This window comes from Cupressus sempervirens, chromosome 5 (assembly GCF_028749045.1).
Source record: "Cupressus sempervirens isolate cs-2001-9-10 chromosome 5, ASM2874904v1, whole genome shotgun sequence".
NCBI lineage: Eukaryota > Viridiplantae > Streptophyta > Pinopsida > Cupressales > Cupressaceae > Cupressus > Cupressus sempervirens.
Window position 1 is genome coordinate 568192411 of NC_143122.1, and position 26153 is coordinate 568218563.

At 35.7% G+C, this 26153-nt stretch overlaps 2 protein-coding genes across 2 annotated transcripts in view; one reads left to right on the forward strand and one right to left on the reverse strand.

Moving 5' to 3' along the window:
* The window catches only part of LOC149557199 (uncharacterized), a 44947-nt gene extending 19988 nt beyond the window's left edge, over positions 1-24959 (reverse strand). Inside the window, exons 1-2 of the mRNA XM_089831918.1 lie at positions 24516-24959; positions 22489-22912 (exon numbers count right to left, since the gene is read on the reverse strand). Of these exons, the coding sequence (XP_089688044.1) occupies positions 22489-22912; positions 24516-24702 (611 nt within the window). The 5' untranslated portion in view covers positions 24703-24959. The remainder of the gene's footprint in view (positions 1-22488; positions 22913-24515) is intronic.
* On the forward strand, positions 2066-5310 carry LOC149557200 (uncharacterized). Its single transcript, XM_089785951.1, has 2 exons — positions 2066-2310; positions 2421-5310. The coding sequence occupies exon 2, from the start codon at positions 2849-2851 to the stop codon at positions 3317-3319; it is 471 nt and encodes a 156-aa protein (XP_089642077.1). The 5' UTR covers positions 2066-2310; positions 2421-2848; the 3' UTR covers positions 3320-5310.
* Positions 24960-26153: the final 1194 nt, after the last annotated feature.

Sequence of the window (26153 nt, forward strand, 5' to 3'; positions counted from 1 at the left end):
ATTTTTTATAGTTTTATAACAAATGTTCTTTTGTTTTTGTTGTTGTTTGTAAATGTTTTCAAATCATTTAAAATCATTTTGAATCATTTGAAACCCTAGCTTCTAAGGATATGGTTGAAGTTTGTTGTTTGCTAAGGATATGGTTGAAGTTTGAACTTGAAGTTTGAAACTTTGAATCATTTGAAACCCTAACTTCTAAGTTCTAACTTTGTTTATTCGTTTTTCTATATATTTATGTGTAGGGCAGCGGTCAACCATTAAAAAAATGACAAACCCGCAAGAAGAGTGGCCACAAACACCATGCCCATCTGGATATATAGGCACTCGGCCTAAAAATGCAAAAGATAAGGCATGGCAGTATGCCTATGAAGCTCCAAGTCCAAATGATATTGGGAAGGTGATATGCATTCCCTGTGAGAGAATTATTTCTGGAGGCATAAACCACCTCAAATACCACCTTGCAGACATAAAGAAACATGACTCAAATCCTTGTCTCAAGGTAACTGATGAAGAAAAAAGATTCATCCATGCCCTATTTGCAGCTGCTGAAGAGAAAAAATTGAATAGGGAGAGGGCAAAATTAGCTATGACGGTAGCCATAGCTGAATCTGAAGGAGCTCCTTTTGATATGCAAGAGGAAGAAGAAGCACTTGAGAACATACCAAGATCTCTTCGTGGGCCACGGATCCGCAAACAAAATTTCTCTTTTATCGGTTCCACTTCTTCTACATCTCCTACTTCTTCATCATCACCATCCGAATCCCCATTAGGGATAGGTGGTTATTTTGTGCCCAGGAACACACCTGAAGCACAGCCATCATTAGAGGGCACTGCATGGTTTAAGGAGGTGCATGAGCAAACTGATATTGCAGCAGCTGATTTTTGGTTTTTCAACAATATCTCAATGAATGCCGTTGATAGTCCCTATTGGGTCAACATGGTGAATACAATGACAATATCAGGCAAAGGGTACAAGCCGCCTAATCGCAAGGATATGAGTGGAAGGTTGGTATTTTACTATTTAGTAATTGTAAATAATTGTGATTCACTTTAGTTCATTGTTATATTTTAAATCTTAATTGTTATAACTTATTTCCTATTTTTTTACTAACACTTACACTTTATTTAATATTACACCTAAATTTTGTAGGTTGCTTGACAAAGTGGTTGGTAGGGCAACATTGTTGATAGAAGACCAAAAGAAAGAGTGGAAGAAGTATGGCTGCACCATTTTATCTGATGGGTGGACAGATGGAAGAAGTAGAACCATTATTAACTTCTTGATTGCTTGCAAAGATGATGTGGTGTTTTGGAAATCTGTCGATGCCTCCAACAAAGTGAAAAATGCAGCCACATTGGCTTTAATGTTGGAGAATGTTGTCATGGAGGTAAAAATAGAGAATGTGGTGCAAATAATCACAGATAATGCAGCAGCATATGTGGCAGCAAGTAGATTTAATTTTTTTTATTTGAATCAATATGAATCATGAATGTAATGCTATGGTATTATTCAATTTAGATTTGATGTAATTTGTAAATACTAAATATGGAAAGTTTGTTACTGATTATTGATTTTTTGCTAATCTTTTAGGTAGAATCCTCCAAAAGAGGCATCCCACACTTTTTTGGTCACCTTGTGCAGCACATGTCCTTGATCTTCTTTTGGAGGACATAGGAAAACTTGATTGGGTGAGTCCAGTTGTGGAAGATGCTAGGCGAGTCACGAAATATATCTATAATCACCCATGGGTTCTCAGTTTGATGAGAAAAGCCACTAAAGGCAAAGATTTGATGAGACCTGCTATGACAAGGTTTGCAACGGTCTTCTTGACGTTGCAAAGTATTTTTGACCACATATTGGCTTTGAAGCAAATGTTTGTGTGTGCTGATTGGGTTGCTTCACCTTACTCAAAGAAGCCTGAAGGAGAGGCTGTGGCACAAATAGTCTTTGATGATAGCTTTTTTGCAAAGGCTAAGGAGATTGTGGAGGTAACTTCATTATATTTTTAGTTTATTCAAGTTTCATTATCAATTCATAACTTACTATGTTATTAACTAATTTGTTTTTTTCAAATTTCAAATGTAGATGTCTCTGCCCCTGGTTCTAGTCTTGCGCACATGTGATGGGCAGCAATCCCCAATGGAAGGTCTTTATGAGGCCGTGGATAGGGCGAAAGAGGCTGTTAGAAGTTACTATTACAAGGATAGTCTCAGATTTGACCCCATTTGGGAAATAATTGATAGGAGATGGAACAATATGCTCCAACAACCTATTCATGTAGCAGGCTACTTCCTCAATCCCAAATTCAGGTACTATGATAATTGATTGTCCTTGAAGTTGGGATTTTAATAAGTCTTTATTTTACTTTACTTTTTAAGGTTGTGTAGTAAGACTTGATATCATTTTCTATTTGTTTCAGGGCTGATGATTCCTACTCAGATCCTAATGGAGAGGTCATGGAAGGTCTCTCTAAATGCATTGAGAGAATGATATCAAGTGAAGAGGAGAGAGACCTTATTGTGATCGAACAACAAATCTATGTGGAATCAAAGGGGTCCTTTGTTCTCTTCTATGCTAGCAAAGAGAGCAAGATCTACTCAAGCACCAGGTAAAGCGTCAAACTTTAAAACTTTTGCTAATTGATAAGTTGTGCTTCTGATTTTTTTTTTTATTGCTTTATAACTTTTTTAATTTTGTTTTGCAAATGCTTGGTGGGCAAGTTGGGGTGGCAATACCCCCAATTTAAGGAAATTTGCTCTCAGAGTCCTATCCCAACCTTGTAGCTCATCCCATTGTGAGCGCAATTGGAGCTTATTTGAGTCCATCCATACAAAGAAAAGAAATAGAATGACTCAAAAATGGCTTAATGACCTTGTTTATGTGCACTATAATCTTAAGTTGCGCATAAAAAAGGTACAGCTCTTAGAACTACCTGGTCCGCTTGATCCAGATGAGATAGATCCTTATTCTGATTGGACAGCACATGAGCCAAGTTCATTGTTTACACCAGATGAGATCGCTGATTTGGAGAGGCAGGGCATGGAGGAGGAGGCTAATACTGATTTTCAGTTCACTATGGATGACATTGAGGATGAGGACGAGGACGATGATGATTCAGGCGAGGATCAAGCATTACCATTAGGAGGAGATGCATCCTCTTCTAGGACGCCGAGCCAGTCAGTAGGGACGTTGAGCGAGGGGGCACAGCCACAGAGTTCACAGTCACGCAGCTCACGCCCTATCCCAGTGCAGGGCACTTCTTCTAGGACTAGACCCCCTCACTTTCCTGCTAGTGCAAGTGGAAAGAGGAAGATGTGATTGACATTGTCACATTGTATTGATGTATTTAGACTTTTAGTATTTACTTCTAGTTTGACAGATTGAAACTATTTAGTAATTTACTATTTTGCTTCCTACCATGAGCATTCTGCATGAGAATGCAATTTTGCTTCCTACCATGAACATTCTGCATGAGAATGCAATTTTGTACGCATTATGCATTTATATATATCTAAACTTTGTTTCTTTCTTTTGTATTGTCTTTAATTAACTTATTAGATGCATCTTCTCATTAAATTTTGCAAAATAAATGTATTTTTAATTAAATTTCAGCGGTTTTTTAGGTTCTCGAGTTTTTCCCGAGTTTTTTTTTTTAAATCGCCAAGTTTTTCCTGATTAAACTTTTGGGGGGCTTGGCGAGTTTTTGCATTTGGCGAGTTTTCCAACTATGGTCAAAAGGATCACACGCACAGTTTTCTTGGTTGGTGACCGGTGTTATTCTCCTGCAGACATTTCATTTAACACCTGACACTAAATATTAAGAGTTCATCATGTTTTTCATCTGGGACCAAGCATAGTTGATGGAGAATTTAAATAACAGCATATCTTGGATAAAAACAACCCAACAAGAACTTGGTGTTATTATAAGCAGCCACATCATGACAAAAACTAAAAATCGCTCCTCCAACCAGTCATGGTTTAGGGAAAATAGATTGACTACAAAATCCAATCAGACATGAAGACATGATCTTCTAACACAGGCAACCCATTCTTGATCTGAAAACGTGTCCTTACTCACAATCAGAAGAGAATGGTTAAGCAAGAAAAGGCAAAAATGAGAAAACATAGGAGCAAATGAGAGAAAATAGAGGAAACAAAATAGTAGAGAATGTCATCCAGCCTTGGACATAGAACAGTCATATGCCTTTTTTCTATATTCTATTATAGTTCAGGGCTATCACTAGATTACCGACTTTTTAAGCAATCTTTGATTGTATCACTTTGCCTACACTGCATCACAATTTGAGTAAAGAAACAATTTGAACAGTGTTCCACGACCCATTGAGACGGGGGAATGAGGGGGCAAAGGGGCAAAGTTCGGGGACGGCAAGGCAATGGCGGAAGGGCAGGTGGTATACATACAGGACTAGGAAAATAGTTATGAAAAGATGTATAAGAATTACATTTCAAATGAAGCATTGGCAAATTACTAAAACAGCAAAATTGCAAATACTAAATATTAAGATATGAATTTTATATGTTAAACATGACTGCTGATTAAAACTGATATTTATGGACAGTGGAACTGTCATTCACCACTGATTATGAAACCCTTATATATTGAAATTACTCATATATGAAAATTGAATTGGATAATGAATTGTTGGATAAAATCATAAATATGACAGTAGCACCACATGAATCACAAATGTGGAAACACCAACATAGAAACCACAGTTCTGATTTTTATTTAGGATCGAAAGCATAGTCGGCAATAATGTATGCAATAGCAATTACAAACCCTCTTAAATTGCCCATATTAGGTTAGCAAATGATCTGAAAATGTCCCTCAATCAGCCAAAAATACATTGTATATGCTGGCAAATATTTAAAAAATACACCTTTCGGACAACTAGGGATGGGAGAGTTCCAGAAGTCCCTGATACTCTCAGGGGATTCCTGGGCATCCCCGGTCATCTCAGTAGCAGTGGCGGGGGGAGTATGTCACTGTCTTGGAAACATGAAGCTTGGTTTGGTGTGGGTGGGGGGGGGGACATGTCCCCATTTTTCACTGCTTTTTAACAGAAACTGACAAGTCATAAATTGTTGAAAAGACTCAACAGCAAATACACCTATTTGTCTGAGGCAAAACAATTCAAGAAAGATGGAATATTGTAGCCATTATGTTCTAGCGTTGAGATTCAAATATATGGTTATTGTATCCTTTACAATGACTCTGTTCTGAGGGAAAAAGACATGTTGGGGACAAAGTCATGTGTACTCTAGACTATGAAAGGAAGGGTCTTATAGCTCCCAATCACACATGTATTCACATCTTAAACTATGCATTGAAGGCTGTACTAGGTAACTGCATTGATCAAAAGGGATCCTTGGTTACTCCAGACAAGTTGTGCTTTGATCTCTCACATGGAAAACCTGTTAATGCTGATAATTTGATGCAGATAGAAGCAATAGTAAATCAGCAGATTCAAGATGAGTTGGATGTATATGCAAAAAAAGCCTGGTGGAGGCAAAACGAATTTTGGGTCACTGAGCTGTGTTTGAAGAAGTTTATCCTGATCCCGTTCAAGTTGTTTCCATTGGAAGACGTGCTGAGGATCTTCTAGTAAATCCTGATAACCCACAATGAGCATCATCCTCAACAGAATTCTGTGGTGGTATGCACTTGTCAAGTACACGAGAAGCAAAAGCATTTGCTTTTGTATCTGATCAAGGAAGTGGCTTCATAGAAGAGCTCATTGATCCTGTTGGCAATCCAGCATCTTGAAAGGCAGTTTCATAGGAAAACAAACTATTATACAGGATCGTATGAAAAGGGCTCAGAAGCAAGTTGCCAAAACATATATGAAGACATATCAACACTCCATTCTGTTTTAAATCAATATTTTCCCAAAAAAAAAAAAAAAAATCCATTGGCAAATAACAATACGTTTACAATTTTCGAACCAGTTAAGTCTCAGAACAATCATAAAGGTTCGAGCCAGATAAGTCTTAAAACGCATGCCCAAACAGGAAGGTTTGATAGGAATATACCGGTGTGATGCCAATGGGAGATATGAGGAGTGTATCAAAATGGCTTCGTGATAGTTTCTTATCTCCATGCGATACTTGGAAAGGGTCTCCTTGCCATCAATTTGATCAATGTGTCAGCGTTCCTTTTAACCAAATTTTATTATATACTGACACAACAATGAGCCTAAGTAAGCAGCGATAAACCAAAAACGCCCAGGAAATTGTTCTGAGACTTAACTAGCCACAATGGACAGGAATTCTCATCTAGAGAAGAATGGGGCATTCCACACATTTCACACACTTTAGATAATATTTTGATGTGTGCATAGCAAGCAAGAATCTCATGGTCACATCAATTATTCACAGCGCTGGAGACTCAGAAGTATTGAAGACCAATCAAAGAAGTGATTAGTAGAAAAATTCAAGTGAAAGAAGCGTGCTCAATCACCCAAGGACAGTGGCATCAAAACATTGAAATCGGAATATTAAAAAGTGTGTTCAAATAAATGAAAATAACAAAGACCACAATATCATGTACTATCGGGGGTTTAAGAAACTGAATCAGCTACTCCACGTCACATAGTATGGAGGGATTAGCAAGTGACGGGTAATGCATATAAAGAAACTCTGCAAGCATTCTAATGTTGCAGGTTCAAAACTCATTACAAAGTACAAACTGCAAATTGAAACTGCCGTAATATTAAATTGAGGAAGCCAGTTCTGCAATCACAAAGTATTTCCTGAATCAACAGAGGTTTGTTAATATTTATCTGTCCATGGATGAAGCCATGCCCAGACGGAAATTATTTCCCTTTCTATGCAATGATGTGTTCGCAGATTTCCAGTCAGAGAACGTTAACAACAATTGTGCACTCTTCCATTCACGATAATGATCCCAGGAAGTTTTAAAATCACAAACTCCCTGCACAATGGCCATGGAAGGAAACATTTAAATGTTGGTAGGAAATTCAGCAACTCCAATATTTACTATCACAGTGAATGATATTATTAAGGGGCTCAATCATATAAATATTAGCGTATATTGAGTATAAATTTCATTGAGTTGAAAATGTTGCCAAAGCTTTAGTCACGAAATATTAAAGATATAATAATATTATCTTTATATAAAAGATGCAATTACTTTGGAAGAGGTGAGACCTTTCATTTAAAAGTCACGTCTCTGAAGAAAAAAGGATATAAATACGGGAGTCAAGTGAAAAAATAAAGGAACAACAAGACATTATCAGAGGAGATATTAAAAAGAGATATATTCAGGCCTTGTCAGGGGAATTGTAAAATATTAAAGCATGACTTTAATATCTATTTGTATATTATATTTCAATAATAAATAAAAAGCCATTTTTGTTCATGTTTATTCAAAGCAGAGAGATTTTAAATTATGATTAAGATTCGTCCTTTATGATCGGTAAGAAGATTATTGAAATAATCTGACAAAACTTATGCATTGGATTTTTCCTGCATTCTCTGTTTGACAATCAAGGATATTGCGAAATAAGTTTGTGTTTCCTCATCTTTGTCTAACTGGACTTTCGTCGAAGAAGTCAGTTTCCTTTTGGACTAACATAGAACTGCATACAAGAATTATCGTTTGCAAAGCTCAGGAGTAATTGATGATATTATAAATAAATATTGTCTTATAAAGTTGTACCTAAAAATCCTCGTTGTAGCCGACTCTGTTGCCTGAATAAACCCTGGTCTTTTAAAATCATTGAAATATAGTTATTGGATTTATAATTGAAGTCAGAAATCTATATTCTACCTTTTTGCAAGCATCAAATTAATTATTAATAAACATTATGCAAAACATTCAATCATTTCAAGCACTCATAATACTTTATTTGATCGAGTTTGAGGATTTTGCCAACCGAATAACTCACAAAGACTAAATTTGCTATATAAAAGCTTTGAGGAAGGTGATCCGAATTGGAGTGAAGGTTTACCAGCCTAAAGTGCAAGGGAATTGAAGTCATTCAACAAATAGGACAATGTCAAAGCTCTTGGATTTCCAATTAGTGGTTTTGGGAACCAACAGATTAGAGACTACGTTCGAGAGAGTTGCTCACAATATACATTGTGAAGTTACCCAGAATTTCGAATTTCGTGGACCAGAATCAAAAAGCAGTTGTATCAATTTGTTTGGAAGTTTACTTTGTTGGAAGCAAGAACCTAGAAGATTAGGCAAATCAACAATTTCCTCAAAAGAGGCGGCAACTCTATTTAATGAAGTTTCAATTGGTAGCTCTGCTAAGGGAGAAGACTCAGTCAGAAAAGGTAGATAGTTTTTCAAATGTATCAATCATTTCAAAAAAAGCCTTTTATTCTAGATGGCATCGGGCCATTTGATTTCAGCAATTTTGATATGAACCTAGCAAGTTATCCCCAAAACTTTCACAACTTGTACCAAATTTCCATAGAGAATGGGATGAATCGGCACTTCAACATTTGGATGCTTTTTATACATTTATAGAAGATTATGAGATGTGTGTAGAAGATCAGGGTATGAAGTTATCACAAAATTAAACGACAATGCGAGACAAGCATATGAATCATTACCTACACAATGTATCTCATCTTGGAAGGATTTTGAACAATAGTTCTTATATGAATTTCATGATGCAAGTGAGAAAGGTAACATGTGTTATGAATGGTATGAAGACCAAAACTGCAGCATGGAAGAAGATCCTAACATGTCTTTGCTTGATGACTTTTTCAGTTTGGAGATATTTGAAGGGGAGTCTTCTGCACACTTATTCATGAGGATGGTAAATATGTATCAGAGGACACCTGCAGACATTATGCCTTCACGAAAAGAATTCATAAGAAAGGTCAAAGAATTGGGAATCTCGCAAGAAGACCCTGATTTGAAGCTTCTTTTTCAGATATTAGAAGAAGCTGATGAAAATGAAGATAGATCTACTGAGGAGAAACAATAAAAAAATGATGTTTCAGATTCAGGTATAGAAGAAGTTTTTGGACACCTTGGAGAAGAATCCATCCATAATGAAATCTGTGCAACAACAGATGTCAGTGAGTGTAAGAATGAGGTAGAGGGTTCGCTTAGCATGGAAGAAATGTAAGTCTTATTAGACATGAAATACTAGAAACATGTGGAGAAAAATGGCTCAAATGTTTTCTCAACCCACCATGGTAAACAAGTTGACGGAACAGCACATATTCAGGAGATGCTAGATGTAGATGATAATTTCCAAGGATCAAATAGTGGAGATGAAGTAGAACAGCATGCAACATATGAACAGGAGGAAGTTTCAGATGAGAGTTCTCATGGAGATATGCACAAGTTCTCTATGTTCTTGAATCCATCATTTGAAGAGGATCTTCTATGCAATCAAACCCATCAGCATCATGATGAAGATAACATGCCTAATAATGATTTGGAATTTGAAGAAACTCATAATATGCATTCACATGGTGAGACATCTTTTAGTTCATCCTATGAGCAGAAAGTATGCCAAGTATGTGAAGGCAAGATGAAATCAGCCAAGCATGATGAGGAAGATAGATTAAAGGATAGTTCTGAAGGTTTCGCAAATATCACACCTGACTGTATTTCTGATACATGTGAAGCAATGCCTCTTAGACATGAACCATCTTTCAAACCATTATATGAACAGGTGCTGCACTATAGGTCTGAAGAAAAGATTGAATCAGACAAACATAATCTGCATTCTGAAAGTGGAGACATTGAAAATTGTGTACAAAAGGATAATGCATCTAATACAGCAAGGTTAAAAGTGTTACGTGATCAAAATCAATTGTTTGATAGAGGAAAGGAACAAGGCTCACTTTTTTGAGGGGCCACCCAATTTCACTTTGCAGTAGGTTGTATATAGTTTTCTTCTCTAGTGATAGCTGGAATCTCATTATGCCTGCAAGGAGCTCATGTCCCCAATAAGAGCCACTGATGGAACTTAGATTTCAGAATCTCCATTTATACAATTTTCACTCAGGATCCAAGGTATATCCTGGCAGAATGAATTCAATACTACCTGTGCTAACATGTTTCAAGTTGAATTTGTTAAGAATATCAGCAGTAAGTGTATTGAAACATCTGCGATCAGAAGTTAGTAATTGATATATATATATAGTCTCATTCTTAATATAATCTTACACCTTCAGGTATTGAAGATATCGATTGCCTCATCCAAATGTTTCACCGCCGATAATATAGAGTGATATTATATCACTTATAATTGCCATCGATTATAATACATAACCTGCAGTGACTGTTGGTTACACCAATTAATGAAACGGGAGACATCTCTTGTCATCAGGTATGTGCAGGTATGTATTATGATTAGTTAACGGTCTCTTTAATAATATAATAGTTGTTATGAAAAGACACTAATGTGTATATCTGTTGAGACATAATCACGTAGGGTCATAACCTTACTTGGTTGTGTTTCAATAGGTATATATATTAGTCTCATTTGTATCTGCAGATCATATCAATCAAAGTGGCATACAGATCTCAGATCAGAACAAATATTACTTCATTAAGAACATGTATATAATTGAGAAGTCAAGCACTCAATAAGGAATATAGAAGTCTGCTAAATCATTAAATCAGACTGAAATATAATTGATACGTCTCCACCAACTAAGATCCATTAAACTTTACATGGTATCAGAGCTTAATTGGTAAGGAGACTATCATTCTGCTTTTATAATTAAAAGGGACAATATGTCAATAATGTAAGAGTAGAGGAAAGACTTGAAGGAGCACTGAATTTATTTTCTTGGAAAATTTGAATTACTACAATTCTCGAAGAATTAGAACTCGAATCTTTTATTGAGTCAGATATTTCAATTCTTGAAGATGAAGCAGATAAGACCACTTGGAAAAGACGAAATAATAAAGCTAGGAAAATCATTGTGGATTCCGTAAAAGATCATATCGTTTCATCTATATCAGATCTAAAGAAAGCATATGAAGTATTCAAAACAATTAAAGATATGTTTGAAATCAACAACTCATGTAGACTGATTACACTGAAAAATCAACTAATGAATACTAAACTAAGTAAAGGGGAAACAATCTCATCATATTTTGGGAAGATTTTCGAAATTAAAAATCATCTAAATGCTATTGGAAGCAAAATAGAAGATCAAGAACTATAGATAATAGCACTTAGAGGATTTCCATTATCATGGGAAGCATTCATTCAAGTAATCAGTAGGCCTACTATACCTCTTTTTGATCAACTAAAGAATGATTGCATATCAAAAGAATCGTGGCTAATTTCTAGAGGGATCATCTAAAATCAAGAGGGAGAAAATCAAGCTCTTTTTTCAGTTTCAAATTACAAAGGCAAAAAGAGGAAATTTAAAGGAAAGTATTATGACAAAGAGAAAAAAAAATCAAAATTACAAAAGAACAGATTTTTCTAAAGTTAAATGTTATAAATGTGATAAACCTGGGCATACTTTCAGAAATTGTCCGGAAAGGGAAAACATCTTAGCTTCTTTAGCTATAACAAAGAAAGATGAAAATCTATTATACTATTCTACGTTATCAAGTGAGATAAACTCTAATGAAAAAGTGTGGATGATAGATAGCGGTGCTTCATGTTATATAATAGGATTCAGAGAAAAATTTGAAACCCTTGAAAGTTACATCTCTGAAGGAGTCACCATTAAAGATAATTCCACCATCCAGTTAGAGGAATTGGGACCTGTTCTATACAACTAAGGATTGGAGTGACACTAAAACTAAGGGATGTTCTATTTGTACCAGGTATAAAAAAAATCTAATTTCAATTTTTGGATTAGCTGATGAAGGATTCCAAGTCACTTTCAACGAAGACAAAGTTTTGTATTGGCCTAAAAACTCAAATCTTAAAAATGCCATCACCATAGGAACCAGAGATGGGACCTTATATAAACTATGCAATATCCAAAGGCAAGCTCTTAATCTTGAAGTAACAAACTCCAATGAAGTATGGCATTGAAGACTTGGACATATTGGATTTAGTTCACTTCCAAATGTAGAGAACATCACCTCTGGAACACCGAGTCTAAGCTCAAAATACATTGGTGTCTGTAAATGATGTGCTCTAGAAAAGAACATTAAAAAACATTTTCCTCCTAGTGAACACAAGTCTAAATCAATTCTGGAACTAGTTCACTCTGATTTATGTGGGCCCATGCCAACACTCTCTCTAGGAGGTTACTCTTACTACATCATATTCATTGATGATTACTCGAGGAAAACTTGGATTTACTTCTAAAAGTTGAAGTATCTACTGAGGTTCTGTCAAAATTTAAAGAATTCAAAGAAACTGTGGAAAATCAAACCTCAAAGAAAATTAAAACTCTAAGATCTGACAATGGGGGAGAATATACTTCTAAAAATTTCAAAGCCTTTTGTACTTTTGTTGGGATTAAGAGAGAGTATACAATACCATATAATCCTCAACAGAATGGAGTAGCAGAAATAAAAAATAGAACTATTGTTGAATTTGCAAAAGCCATGCTTCATGATCAAAACTTGCATTTTTCATTCTGGGCGGAAGCCACCAATACTATTGTATACATCCAGAACAAATGTCCCCACTCTATACTAGAAAACATAACACCTGAAGAAGTCTTTACTGGGAATAAACCTGACTTAGGTCACCTCAGAATTTTTGGTTGCCCTGTTTATATTCACATACCTAAAGAAAGAAGAACTAAGTTAGATCCATCCACGAAGAAAGGGATATTTGTTGGCTATAGTGAGAACTCAAAAGGGTATAGAGTTTATGTTCCTGGACAAAGATTAGTTGAAGTAAGTAGAGATGTAATATTCGAGGAAAACTTGCATTAAAACTAGCCACAAATATAGAAAATGAGCCCATTACAAACTTAGATGAAAATCCTTTAACTGAAATTCAGAGGGAGAACACATCAGAAGGAAATGAACCATCTATAGATACAGGAGATAGAGATACCTCCAATATCAAGAAAAGGTCCTTATGGGCAAGAAGAAATGATTGAAGAAAAATAATGTTGAACTAGATGAAGTTTCTAAGAAAAGCAAGAAAACCAAAAACAAATTTTGTTAAACTGCCCTAGTAACTGAGCTTACAAAATTTGAACCAACAACTATTGAAGAAACCATTACTTGTCAAGCATGGAAAGATGCTATGACTGAAGAATATTAGTCGATACTACAAAATGATGTCTGGAATATTGTACCTAGACCTAAAGACAAATCAGTTGTTTCTTCAAAATGGCTATATCAAATCAAATATGCAGCAGATGGTAGCATTAAGAAACATAAAGCAAGGTTTGTTGTTCGTGGTTTTTTCCAGAAAGCAGGCATTGATTATGAAGAAACTTTTGTTCCGATTGCTCGTTACACTTTGGTCAGGACAATTATTGCAATTGCAGCAGCTAAGGGATGGAAGATAGATGAAATAGATGTGAAGACTGTATCCTTAAATGGAGTCATAAATAAAGAAGTATATATTGAACAGCCTGAAGGCTTTGTTATAAGAAAATAAGAATCTATATGTGTGTAAACTCAAGAAAACTCTTTATGGTCTTACACAAGCACCTCGAGCTTGGTATGAAAGAATAGACAGCTACCTCATCAAATTGGGATACTCTAAAAATGAAGCCAATCCTAATATGTATTTCAAAATCTCTAATGATGATATGTTAATACTTGTGTTATATATTGATGATCTACTGATAATAGGAAATGATCATCTAATTGAGAGATGCAAACAAGATCTTACAGCTGAATTTGAAATGAAGGATCTAGGTCTACTACATTATTTCTTGGGCCTAGAAGTATGTCAAAAGAAAGATCATATCTTTCTAAATCAGGGTAAATACACTCAGGACATCTTGACTAGATTTAGAATGATGGACAGTAAACCACTTGCAACTCCAATGGAAACTAAACTACACAAACTAAAAGAAGAAGCAGTGCATTCAAAATCTATTGATCCCACACTCTACAGACAAATTATTGGGTCTCTCATGTATTTGGTAAATATTGGGCCCGATATATGCTATGCCGCAAATGGATTAAGTCACTTTATGTGTGAGCCCAAGAAGATACATTTAATGGAAGAAAAACACATCTTGAGATATCTGCGTGGCACTATTGATCTTGGACTAACGTACAGAAATGTTGAGATCAAACTTGAAGGCTATATTGATTCTGATTGGGCTGGAAGGTCCTTAAACCGTAAGAGTACAACCAGATGTTATTTCAACCTTGGATCAGCAATGATATCGTGGTTCAGTAGAAAACAACCTACAGTTGCTTTGAGCTCTACCAAAGCTGAATACATGGAGGCCTCCATGGGAGCGCATAAAGCAGTATGGTTAGGGAAGTTATTATTTGGATTATTTAGAAGGAAATTAGATCCCACAGTGATCCATTGTGATAACCAGAGCTGCATCAAACTCTCCGCTAATCCAGTGTTCCACAAACGATCAAAGCAAATCGAAACTCCATACCACTTTATTAGGGACATGGTTGATAGAAATGTGATCAAGTTGATCTATATAAGCACTGATGAACAAAATGCTGATATTTTTACCAAGCCTCTTGCAAGAGTGAAAATAGAGTACTTTAGATGTAAACTTGGTATAACAAATTTGAAATTGTAATTTATAAATTTTATATATATATATATATTCGTGAATATTGAAAATTAGATTGTTTTAGATTGTTTGCAAACTTGTAAAATGAAAGGTGACAATCTTTCATATGTGTTTAACATCACTATTGTAAGGTGACAATCTTATCGATAGCTGACCAACCTTCTAACACCAAACTGTTGAAGGAAAGTGTTATCATTGTTCTTCGGGCCGGATTTTGTCGGACACATTGATAGCCATCATGGTTCTTCGGGCCGGATTTTGCCAGACACCATAATTATTAAACCACGGTAGAGTGATACCTATATATGTTTTTATATATATATAAATGTTTCAAACCCTCATTGCTAAAGACGGAGTGTTAAGAATATTTGCAGTAAAAGTGTATTGAAACATCTGTGATCAGAAGTTAGCAATTGATATTATATATATATATATATATATATATATATATATATATATATATATATATATATATATATATATATATATATATATATATATATATATATATATATATATATATATATATATATATATATATATATATATATATATATATATATTCTCATTCTTAATATAATCTTACACCTTCAGGTATTGAAGATATCGATTGTCTCATACAAATGTTTCACCGCCGATAATATAGAGTGATATTATATCACTTATAATTGCCATCAATTATAATACATATCCTGCGATGACTGTTGGTTACACCGATTAATGAAATGGGAGACATCTCTTGTCATCGGGTATGTGCGGGTATGTATTATGATTAGTTATTGGGTCTCTTTAATAATATAATGATTGTTATGAAAAGACACTAATGTGTATATCTGTTGGGACATAATCATGTAGGGTCATAACCTTACTTGGTTGTGTTTCAATAGGTATATATATTAGTCTCATTTGTATCTTCAGATCATACAGATCATTTCTATCAATCAAAGTGGCATACAGATCTCAGATCAGAACAAATATTACAGCATTAAGAACATATATATAATTGAGAAGTCAAGCACTCAATAAGGAATATGGAAGTCTGCTAAATCATTAAATCAGACTGAAATATAATTGATACGTCTCCACCAACTAAGATCCATTAAACTTTACAGAATTAACAGCAGATGTTGTAGATTTGTTGAAAACTGGTCAAAGGATGTATGATAGCCATTACTTTTTATGGGAAGTCTTTTGAAAATTTAATGACAGTCCAGGATGTTTAGTGATTTATGACATGGGTACTATCAACAGTATCAGATATTTCAAATCAATTTTCCTTGATGAGCTTGTGTGAATTCGAGACCACACCAGTAAAGTGAAAGCAATCTATAACTGATTGGAATTCGTAGATTTTGTTTCATCTGGAGAGAATGTTAGTATTGCACTTGGAAATACAATTTTTTATGCAGAGAAAGGAGGGCAGATCTATGACACTAAAATCTGTGAGGTTCCATATGGATGTTTTGATGTTTGGAATACCCAGATATAAAGTGGTTGTGACCTTTACATTGACTCTGTTCTAAGGGAAAAAGACGTGTTGGGGATAAAGTCACGTGTAAGGTATACTATGAAAGGAAGGGTCTTATAGCTCCCAATCACACATATATTAACATGTTAAACTATACATTGAAGGCTGTGAAAGGTAATCACATTGATCAAAAGGGGATCCTTGGTTACTCCAGAAACGTTGTGCTTTGATTTCTCACATGGAAAACCTGTTAATGCTGATAATTTGAAGCAGATAGAAACAATAGTAAATCAGCAGATTCAAGATGAGTTAGATGTACATTGTATATGCAAAAGAAGCTAGCAAGGTGGAGGCAAAACAAATTTGGGTCACCGAGCTGTGTTTGGAGAAGTTTATCCTGATCCCGTTCAAGTTGTTTCCATTTGAGGACATGTTGAGCATCTTCTAGTAAATCCAGATAACCCACAATGAGCATCATCCTCGACAGAATTGACAGAATTCTGTGGTGGTATGCACTTGTCAAGTACGCGAGAAGCAAAAGCACTTGCTTTATTGAAGAGCTCATTGATTCTGCTGTCAATCCAGCATCTTGAAAGGCAGATTTCAGAGGAAAAATAACTATTATGCAGGACCCTATGAAAAGGACTCAGAAGCAAGTTGCCAAAATACATATGAAGACATATCAACACTCCATTCTGTTTTAAATTGATAAAAAAATCGGTTGGCAAATAACAATACGTTTACAATTTTCGAACCAGTTAAGTCTCAGAACAATCATAAAGATTCAAGCCAGACAAGTCTTAAAACGCATGCCCAAACACGAAGGTTTGATAGGAATATACAGGTGCAATGCCAATGGGAGATATGAGGAGTGTATCAAGATGGCTTCGTAATAGGTTCTTATATCCATGGGATACTCGGACAGGGTCTCCTTGCCGTCAATTTGATCAATGTGTCAGCTTTCCTTTTAACCAAATTTGATTATCTACTGACACAACGATGAGCCTAAGTATGCAGCAATAAACCAAAAACGCCCAGGAAATTGTTCAGATGGAAACTAACCACGATGGACAGGAATTCTCTTCTAGACAAGAACGGAGCATTCCACACATTCCACATGCTGTAGATAATATTTTGTTGTGTGCGTAGCAAGCAAGAATCCCATGGTCACGTCAATTATTCACAGTGCTGGAGGCTCAGAAGTATTGAAGACCAATCAAAGAAGAAACGATTGGTAGAAAAATTAAAGTGTGAAAAGTGTGCTCAATCACCGAAGGACATTAGCATCAAAACATTGACATCGGAATATAAATGTGTTTGAATAAATGAAAATAACAAAGACCACAATATCATGTATCGGGGATTTAAGAAACTGAGTCAGCTACTCCACGTCACATAGTATGGAGGGATTAGCAAGTGATGGGTAATGCATATTAAGAAACTCTGCAAGCATTCTGAAGGTGCAGGTTCAAAACTCATTACAAACTGCAAATTGAAACTGCCGTAATATGAAATATCCCAAACCGGATATTAACTAGATTTCTCTATCAACAATATATTTAAAACTAAAATATGCAGATATATTACCAAACTCAAACGAAATCAGTAGAAACTACACCAGACATTTACCCAGCTACTTCTTGAATATAGTATTCAAAACTCGAACATAGGCAGATGTAATACGATACAACAATAAAACCAGAAGAATCTCCACAAGATAATAATCCGTTCTTGTCCAAGTAATATTCAGGAATTCAAGCATATAAAATGCATTACAAACCAACAATATAAACCAATAAACTAACATACAACTCCTTAAAACAACGTTATTGCATTATACAACAGCAATACAATAACTAACACTACCAAATCCAGTCTTAAATACAGTTTAACAGTCAGATTGGAATACTAGAATAAGAACCTCTAAGCACAGATGAAACACCTGAACTGATGTTTCCTCGGACAATGGGTTTGCGTCGACTGTCTGCCGGCATGAGGGGCTATGTCCTCATACTAGCTGAAAGCAAAAGCTTTCTAAATATTCTCACAAGAGAGAACTGAAATCAGGAATAATAAATCAAGCATCCCCAAATGAAAGAGTCTTCTGTTTTTAACCCCATAGCTGTGACTCTTCGACATCCTTCCTAGCTTTTCGTCTTATCTCCCTTGTCCTTTTTGCCCCCTTTATAACATTAAATTGACATTTATATTTTGAGTCCACGCTCTCCAAGTCAATTTTGATATTATAAATCATAAGACTTCAATTTTTCTAATGTCCCAAAAAGGGGACATTACATAATATTAAGGAAATGTGAATTGAGGAAGCTGGTTCTGCAATCACAAAGTATTTCCTGAATCAACAAAGGTTTGTTCGTATTTATCTGTCTATGGATGAAGCCATGCCCAGACGGAAATTATTTCCCTTTCTATACGATGTTGGGTTTGCAGATTTCCAGTTAGAGAACGTGAATGGGGATTGTGCAACCTTCCATTCACGATAATGATCCCAGGAAATTCTAAAATCACAAACTCCCTGCACAATGCCCGTGGAAGGAAAAAAATTAAATGTTGGGAGGAAATTCAGCAATTCCAATATTCACTATCACTGTGAATGATATTCTTAAGAGGCTCAATAATATAAATATTAGCATATATTGAGTATAAATTTCATTGAGGTGAAGTTATTGCCAAAGCTTTAGTCACGAAATATTAAAGATATAATAATATTATCTCAGTATAAAAGGTGCGATTACTTTGGAAGAGGTGAGACTATTCATTTAAAAGTCACATCTCTAAAGTAAAAAGGATATAAATAAGAGAGTCAACTGAAAAAATAAAGGAACAACAAGACATTATCGGAAGAGATATATTCAGGCCTTGTAAGGGGAACTGTATATTTCAATAATAAATAAAAAGCCCTTTTTGTTCATGTTTATTCAAAGTAGAGAGATTTAAAATTGTGATTCATATTCTTCCTTTATGATCAGTAAGAAGATTATTGAATTATTGCAACAAAACTCATGCATTATATCTTTCCCGCGTTCTTTGTTCAACAATCAGGGATATTGCGAAATAAGTTTGTGTTTTCTCATCTCTGTCTAGCTGAACTTCTGCCAAAGAAGTTAAATTCATTTTGGACTGACATAGAATTGCATACAAGAAATATCGTTTGCAGAGCTCTAGAGTAATTGATGATATTATAAATATATATTATCTCATAAAGTTGTACATAATAATCCTTCTTGAAGTTGACTCTGTTGCTCGAATAAGCAAAGGCGCTGGTCTTTTAAAATCATTGAAATATAGTTATTGGATTATAGTTGTACAAAAATCTATATACTTCCTTCTTGCAAGCATCAAATTAATTATTGATAAACATTATACAACAGCATTCAAGCACTCACAATACTTTATTTGATTGAGTTTGAGGATTTTGCCAACCGGATAACTCACAAAGACTAAATTCGCTATATAAAAGCTTTGAGCAAGGTTATCTGGTTTGGAGCGACGGTTTACCCGCCTAGCTGTAGTGAAGCCTAAAGTGCAGGGGAATTGAAATCTTTCCCGTTCGTTGGCCAGAACTGATTGGGCAATCCTATTGGAGAATTGGCAAAGCTCTTGGATTTCCGATCTGCGGTTTTAGGAACCAACACCTCCAACATTCAGATTTGATGATTTTATTTGTATAATGAAATTTAAAGGAATGAGAAGAACATTTTATCGTCTTTTTAAGGCTATAGCCCCCACCTTCAAAGATGTCAATGACTGTCAAATGGCGTCAAAAAAATCTGGAGCAATCCCCAAATGATGTAACATCCAAATGTTGCATTATACCTTAGTTGCCAGTTCAGTTTCAGGTTCAGTGTTTGACCAGTTTTTCTCCTGGTTTCAATATGGCTGGGCTTGGCCATAAAATATACTGCATACTATTATATCATAGAAAATTAAATACAGAACACAGATGTTAACTGATAATTCAATACTGTTAAATATTCTAGCTGTGGGATAGATCTTCCTCTGAAAATTGCCTGTGTTCTCTGTTCCTCTCATCATTTTACCCTCTTGCTGCTGTGCATTGTCCATGTTCTATGCTGCTCCTGTTGTGTCTGCAGCCTTATAATATGGAAGAGTTTCACGTCGGTCACTTCAGGGTTTTCTATTTACTCATGTTCGTACTTAGCACCTCCGGTTTCATGTGTAGAAGGCATCGTGGCACCTTATTCATGATGTTATGTTCACTCCTCTCACCTGGACTCCACGCAAAAGCTGACTTTGCATTATCTCTGCTGGTCATTATGTGGATGGTTTGTAGATGGTTTTTTAGCGTGTCATGTTGTTATCAGGCATCACCGTCTTCAGTAATAAATGCATCAGACACTCTTTGTATTGGTGTTGCCTCGCAAAGAGTCTTGTCTTTCTCGACAGCTTACCTTGTATCATGCAACGCTGTGTGTGTATGCATTCATGTATCTTCAGTAGTATATTACTGTGCAGAAACTTTTTTGGATAGATAGTTGCTTGTATTGTCTCCTGTGTGTATTGGCATTTACCGCGTTGTGAGATGACGGGGTTGTCACATGCTGTTTCTTATGCTGACTGAGCTTTCTAGCTGTGTGCTTATGGGGTGTGCTGTTTCTTATGATGAGTGAGCTTTCTAGCTGTGTGATTGCTGGGAGCTCAGTGCATGTGTGTGCATGCTCTCAGGATCTGTCTGATTGCCTGTTTGTTGTAAACAGCTTGAGGTTACATTCACATAGTGTTTATTATTGTAGAGATATATTTTGTTTAAAATAATGCTTGTTGATTGATTGAGATTTTATTCAATTGTAAGCAAGAAGTTTCTTGTAGTTGTTTGAACAACTCAATAAAGGAACCATCATTTTTTGTGGGCTGGGTTGTTTACCTCGGTGATCGGTGAGGAGGGCTTTTCCCAGGATAACTACTTGTGTTATCTGATTATCTTGTATTATGGTTTTCATTTATTGATAAAGTATATTTCTGGTTCAAAACATTAATAAATACCAATTGTCAAATGTTAAAGATAAATCAAAATGGTTTATAATTAAATTGGTACAGTGGCACAAGAAAAATTCTACAATCATCATTATATTAGTGTGTTTTGCATGATGTTTAATACAGAAAAATCACTTTTAGGGTTTTTTGGGGAGAGTTTTGTAGAAAAGTTCTCCCAGGGCTTCCCTGGTAACAGAATACAAGTTGAAGGTTAACTCAATACATGGAACTGAATCTACAGAATATTGTAAGGCATTAAATGAACCCAAGTTGTCACTTCAATAAAGTAGAGAAAATTTTAAATGATTAATATGATAGTAGAAATTTCTCTTTGCGCTCATTAGCCACAAGCAGGTTGATCAAGAAACTAATATCACCCATCCAAATTTGGTGGTTCAATTTGCAACAAACACACAACAAAATATAACCTGTACCAATATAATGCTACTTAAAAGGTCCCCTCACTCTCATTAGCCCGAAGTGGCTGATCACTAAACTTGTCTTAAACATTGATTGTCCAAAACAGAAGAAAAATAGAACAAAACAATTGTCTATACAAATTTAATGATAGGAAAAAGAAATCTTTTCTCTTGTTGATCATAAGTGGGATGATAAAACTAAACTCAAACATTCAAATCTGGTTGACCCAAATATAAGGAACATCAGACAAAATAATTAGTATTACATATGTCAATACAGCTAACGATTTCACAATGGAAATATAGACAGACATTAAGTTAGAAAAACAGCTGCTTGACATCTTTCATTATCTGATAATGCATGACAATCTTTCAAAGAGATTATATTATGACTACCATAATATAGTATCTAAGAATCACCAAACCTTATCCTCCAAATGCAAATTACATTCAAGACTAGCAAGATCAATCCTTTTCAATATTTCAAAAAAATATTCTTATTTTGCTAGGTAAAACGGAAAACCTTTTCACACAACCCAAAAAGTTCTTAACCCCACACACAAAAATAATTTTAGAGAATGTACTCAGCCTAATTTGAACCAGACATCCAGCTGTTTAGATTATTTATTCAAAACATTCAAATCTTCAATTTCCAACTATGAAAACTCTATTGATTACACTGTAACAAGGATTACAATCAGCAAGAGAAGCTACTAGTTATCCAGGCCAAATTATCTCTCCGAATGAAGCCAAATCTATATGACAACAACAGATTAAAGGCACAGAAAATCAATCTTACTGACATTATCTATTGCATTTTAATGTAAGAACACTGTTCGTGTGCAATGCTCAAAAAACCTAGAAAATTGAAGGTTCAGAAACAGGTTTTCGTTATTAACTCAATTGCTTACCACTGGCCTGCAGGTGCATCCAATTCCAACTGCCGTATAGGATTGTCAAATCCATTTGCATCATCATGGCCAGAGGCACCATGGTAGCCCCCAAAGCGACCACCACCTCGAGATCCCCTGCCCCTTCCACGTCCTCTGCCTCTACCAAAACCAAACTCACCACCATCTTCTTCCCGAAAGCCACCTCTTCCTCCACCTCGGCCCCCTCCAAAGCCACTATTGTCCTCGCCAAAGCCACCTCTTCTTCCACCTCGGCCCCCTCCAAAGCCACCACCATCTTCCCCAAAGCCACCTCGGCCCCCACTATAGCCAAATCCATTGCCATACTCTCCACCTCCCTCAAAATGATCCCCGCCACCAAAGCGACCACCGCCTCGTCCACGGCCACGACCAGGTCCTCTTCCTCTTCCTCTCTCCACCCTCACTGCATAGAGAAAATCTTAGTTACCATTTTATATGATTCAAATTTTAAATCAAACATAGCAGGCATACATGAAACTATTAACTGTATATTTAGATTTGGTAAAATAAAAATGGCTCTGAAAATGAATAATAAACATGGGCCCTGGACAAACAATCTTTTAGTTCATCTGTTCAAGAGTTGTGTAGATAGTTAGCGTAGGCCGGTTGTATAGATTGTTAGCGTAGCCAAAACCAGAAGAATAGAACATTTGACAATATGTAAAATTGCAGACTTCAGATTCTCACAACCCATTGCTTTTTGAAATAGTTCTTGATCAAACTGAATAAAGACCCTTTAAGAGCTAACATATTCTGCAAGTGCAATCTGCTCTCTAATCCACAAAGTGTTGCTAACTCAGTGGTGGATTGTCCAAGCATGATAATGGGATATCCTGGGTCATGCTGTCCAAGAATCTAAGTTGTTAAGTAAAGAGATCTCGATGGTCATTTGGCATAACCCAGATTCAATCCCTCAAATAATATAGAAAATTGTGGGAGTTGAAGGTTGTAAGGCACAAATGTGGGATAATGATTGTATGTTGCATTCAAGCATGAGCCAAATTAACAAATGTTCATGGATTTGTCTAATAACAAAATAACCTTACAGGAAATCATAATATTGGAATGATTTACCATGAGCCAACAAAGTATCTTTTCAATAAGAAATTACAAATTGGGAAGTCCCACACCGCAGCTTAGCCAAAAGAAATTAAATGCAAAGCGAGTGGCGTTCCCCAGGTTCAAAAGTAGCATAGCAAAGACTGTGATGCTTAGATTGTTGGCTGACATTCAATCATGGCCAAAGTTGCAATGCTAAATTTCACCAAGGGTATAACTTGAAGGATGGGCAGCGGGAGTGATAAGAAATTTGAAGGGCCTTTATAGATATTTCAGGAATACAATGTGCCCGATCAAAGCTTCGTGTAATTTATATTTGTAGGAACAATATTTCAAACTACTTGCTGCAAAAGACTCTAATTTATAAACTGACGTAACAGAACATTGAATTCAGTCTCACAAAAACCCAATTTTTACAAAAGATGCTGCTGATTTGTTTCTGAACCGCTTGCGGAGAAAATGCTTAAATAACCGCTGTCTTATGACTTAGTAAGGAAAACAAATCCAAATTAACCCAGTAAACTCTAATTCTATTGAAAAAAGAGTAAGGCTAAGAATATAACCCATGTGTGCATATCTTACTAATCCTACATCGTATCCTTAATCACGTTCGAAAACCTCGAAGATATAAACTATGGTTACATATCCCAAATATCTTACGCGTTTCCCATTACAAGCAAACATAGCCTGCTTTAAGATTTGGGAAAAAAATTAAAACCTTTATTATTGCAAACTCGCCAATTTAATGAAAAATAATAATCGGGTGAACTTGAAGGTGACCCGTGCTTTCAAAACTTAAAGAACTATAATCTGACTTTACCTCCCACTCGATTAGAAACAGACGTAACCTCGCCCAAAATTTACCAGGAAAACAAAATTCAATCTTTCATGCTAACAAAGACAATAATCGATTGGGCACAAAGGAAAAAGAGTAAAGTGACTCTTACCAGCCTCTGCAGGAGGAAGAGGTTTGGAGGGCAGTTTAGCAGGTTGCGGCTGCTTGGCATTGATAGCATTATCATCAGAAGGGGTTTTCTTTTGAGATTTCTTAGCAGCCTCGAGGAGGACTGTGAGATCGTCATCGCCCTGATCGTCCTCTCCCAGGAGGGCGAATGAATTCATGTCTCTGGCCATTCCGTCCTTGAATTTCCCAAAGGGTTTATGAAGAAGAGGGCACCCAATTCACTCACTTGTACAAATCCATTTTTCTCGCAAACCCATTTCTCTTTCTCGTATATGCCCTCTATGCACAATAAAAATTTCAGAGCCTCTAGAACAACATAGTACCTATGGGAAGAGATGCAGAAAATGAGAGCCTGGTAGACAATTCTTAATTTTGCCTGTTCATAATAAACCTAAGTTAGGCGTTTAGATTTCCTCTGAATGTAAAGAACCTCAACTAACCTCCTTTCAAACTATTTTAACGACCGTCTTTTTAAAACCGGTGCCTTTCTATATCAATATTCTAAAATATTATTAATCCTTGGGAATCCTTTTGTTCCTTTCCTTTCTCCTTCATGAATTATCAAGTTGAGTTGGGGAATCCACATTCTTTTTGTCTAGTTGTCTTTGAGCCTCTATTAATATATAAGATGGTGGTATATCTAATATTTATGGGTTGAATATGTTTTTAAAAAATTGATATATTTTTTAATTTTTTTAGCTTTCATAATTTTTTTAACATGATAATATTTTAGTCGCATCTTTTAAGATAGCAAGCATCTTTTTATCCTTCGGGTTGTTTCTAAAAAGACCTTATTGTCACCCTTCTATTGGAAATATGTGTTGTCGTTAAGGTCAACTTAATTTGAGATTAACTTGTTGACTTATCACACATGTTGACATATAGATTGATATAGTTGGAGAGGTTAGAAAATGGTGTGAGATCAGCATGATTGAAAAGGATATTTGAGAAGAGATGGTTTGACAAAGTTAATAGTGTTAGAAACAATAGTCCACCAAGATAACTGGAGGGTGGTGAATCACTTATCCAATAATTAAAACATTTATCAACCTTAAACAATCTTATCCATTCAACCAACGTAAACGATAACCATAACAAGATGCACATAGACAATTACACTAGATATGTTAACTAGGGAAACTCTTGATCAGAGGGAAAACCTCAGTGGGAATGATGCCCACAAGATGATGGACTAATATAAATATTCCTTGTTAGAGGATGGACCCTATTAGGAGTCTATTACAACATTTAGTACATAAGAGTCCCTGTTAGGAGACTTTGAATCCCTGTTAGGAGACTCCAGCCCTGTTAGGAGTTGTAGAGGACAGAAGGACCCACTGTCCAAATAGCTTCTGGGGCAAGACCACTGAACTCATTGTCCAACTGATCTCTCAACTATTCCTTGCAGAATAATTGTGTGTATTGTACTGTAACTTCTTTCCTCTGTCCTGTCAACTGGACCAATCACTGTCAAACCTTGTAGACCAACTCACGAACCTCATATCCAAGTATCCAACTTCGAATCACACAATAAAACCTCGGTAATGAAGTTTCTTTCACTTCTGCTCAGCTCTTCTTAACTTCGCATTCCACTCTTCAATTATTCGCATTCACCATACAT

What these genes read in the sequence shown, in the direction of transcription:
- LOC149557200 (XM_089785951.1), top strand. Translation starts at nt 2,849, where the DNA reads ATGACTCAAAAATGGCTTAATGACCTTGTTTATGTGCACTATAATCTT.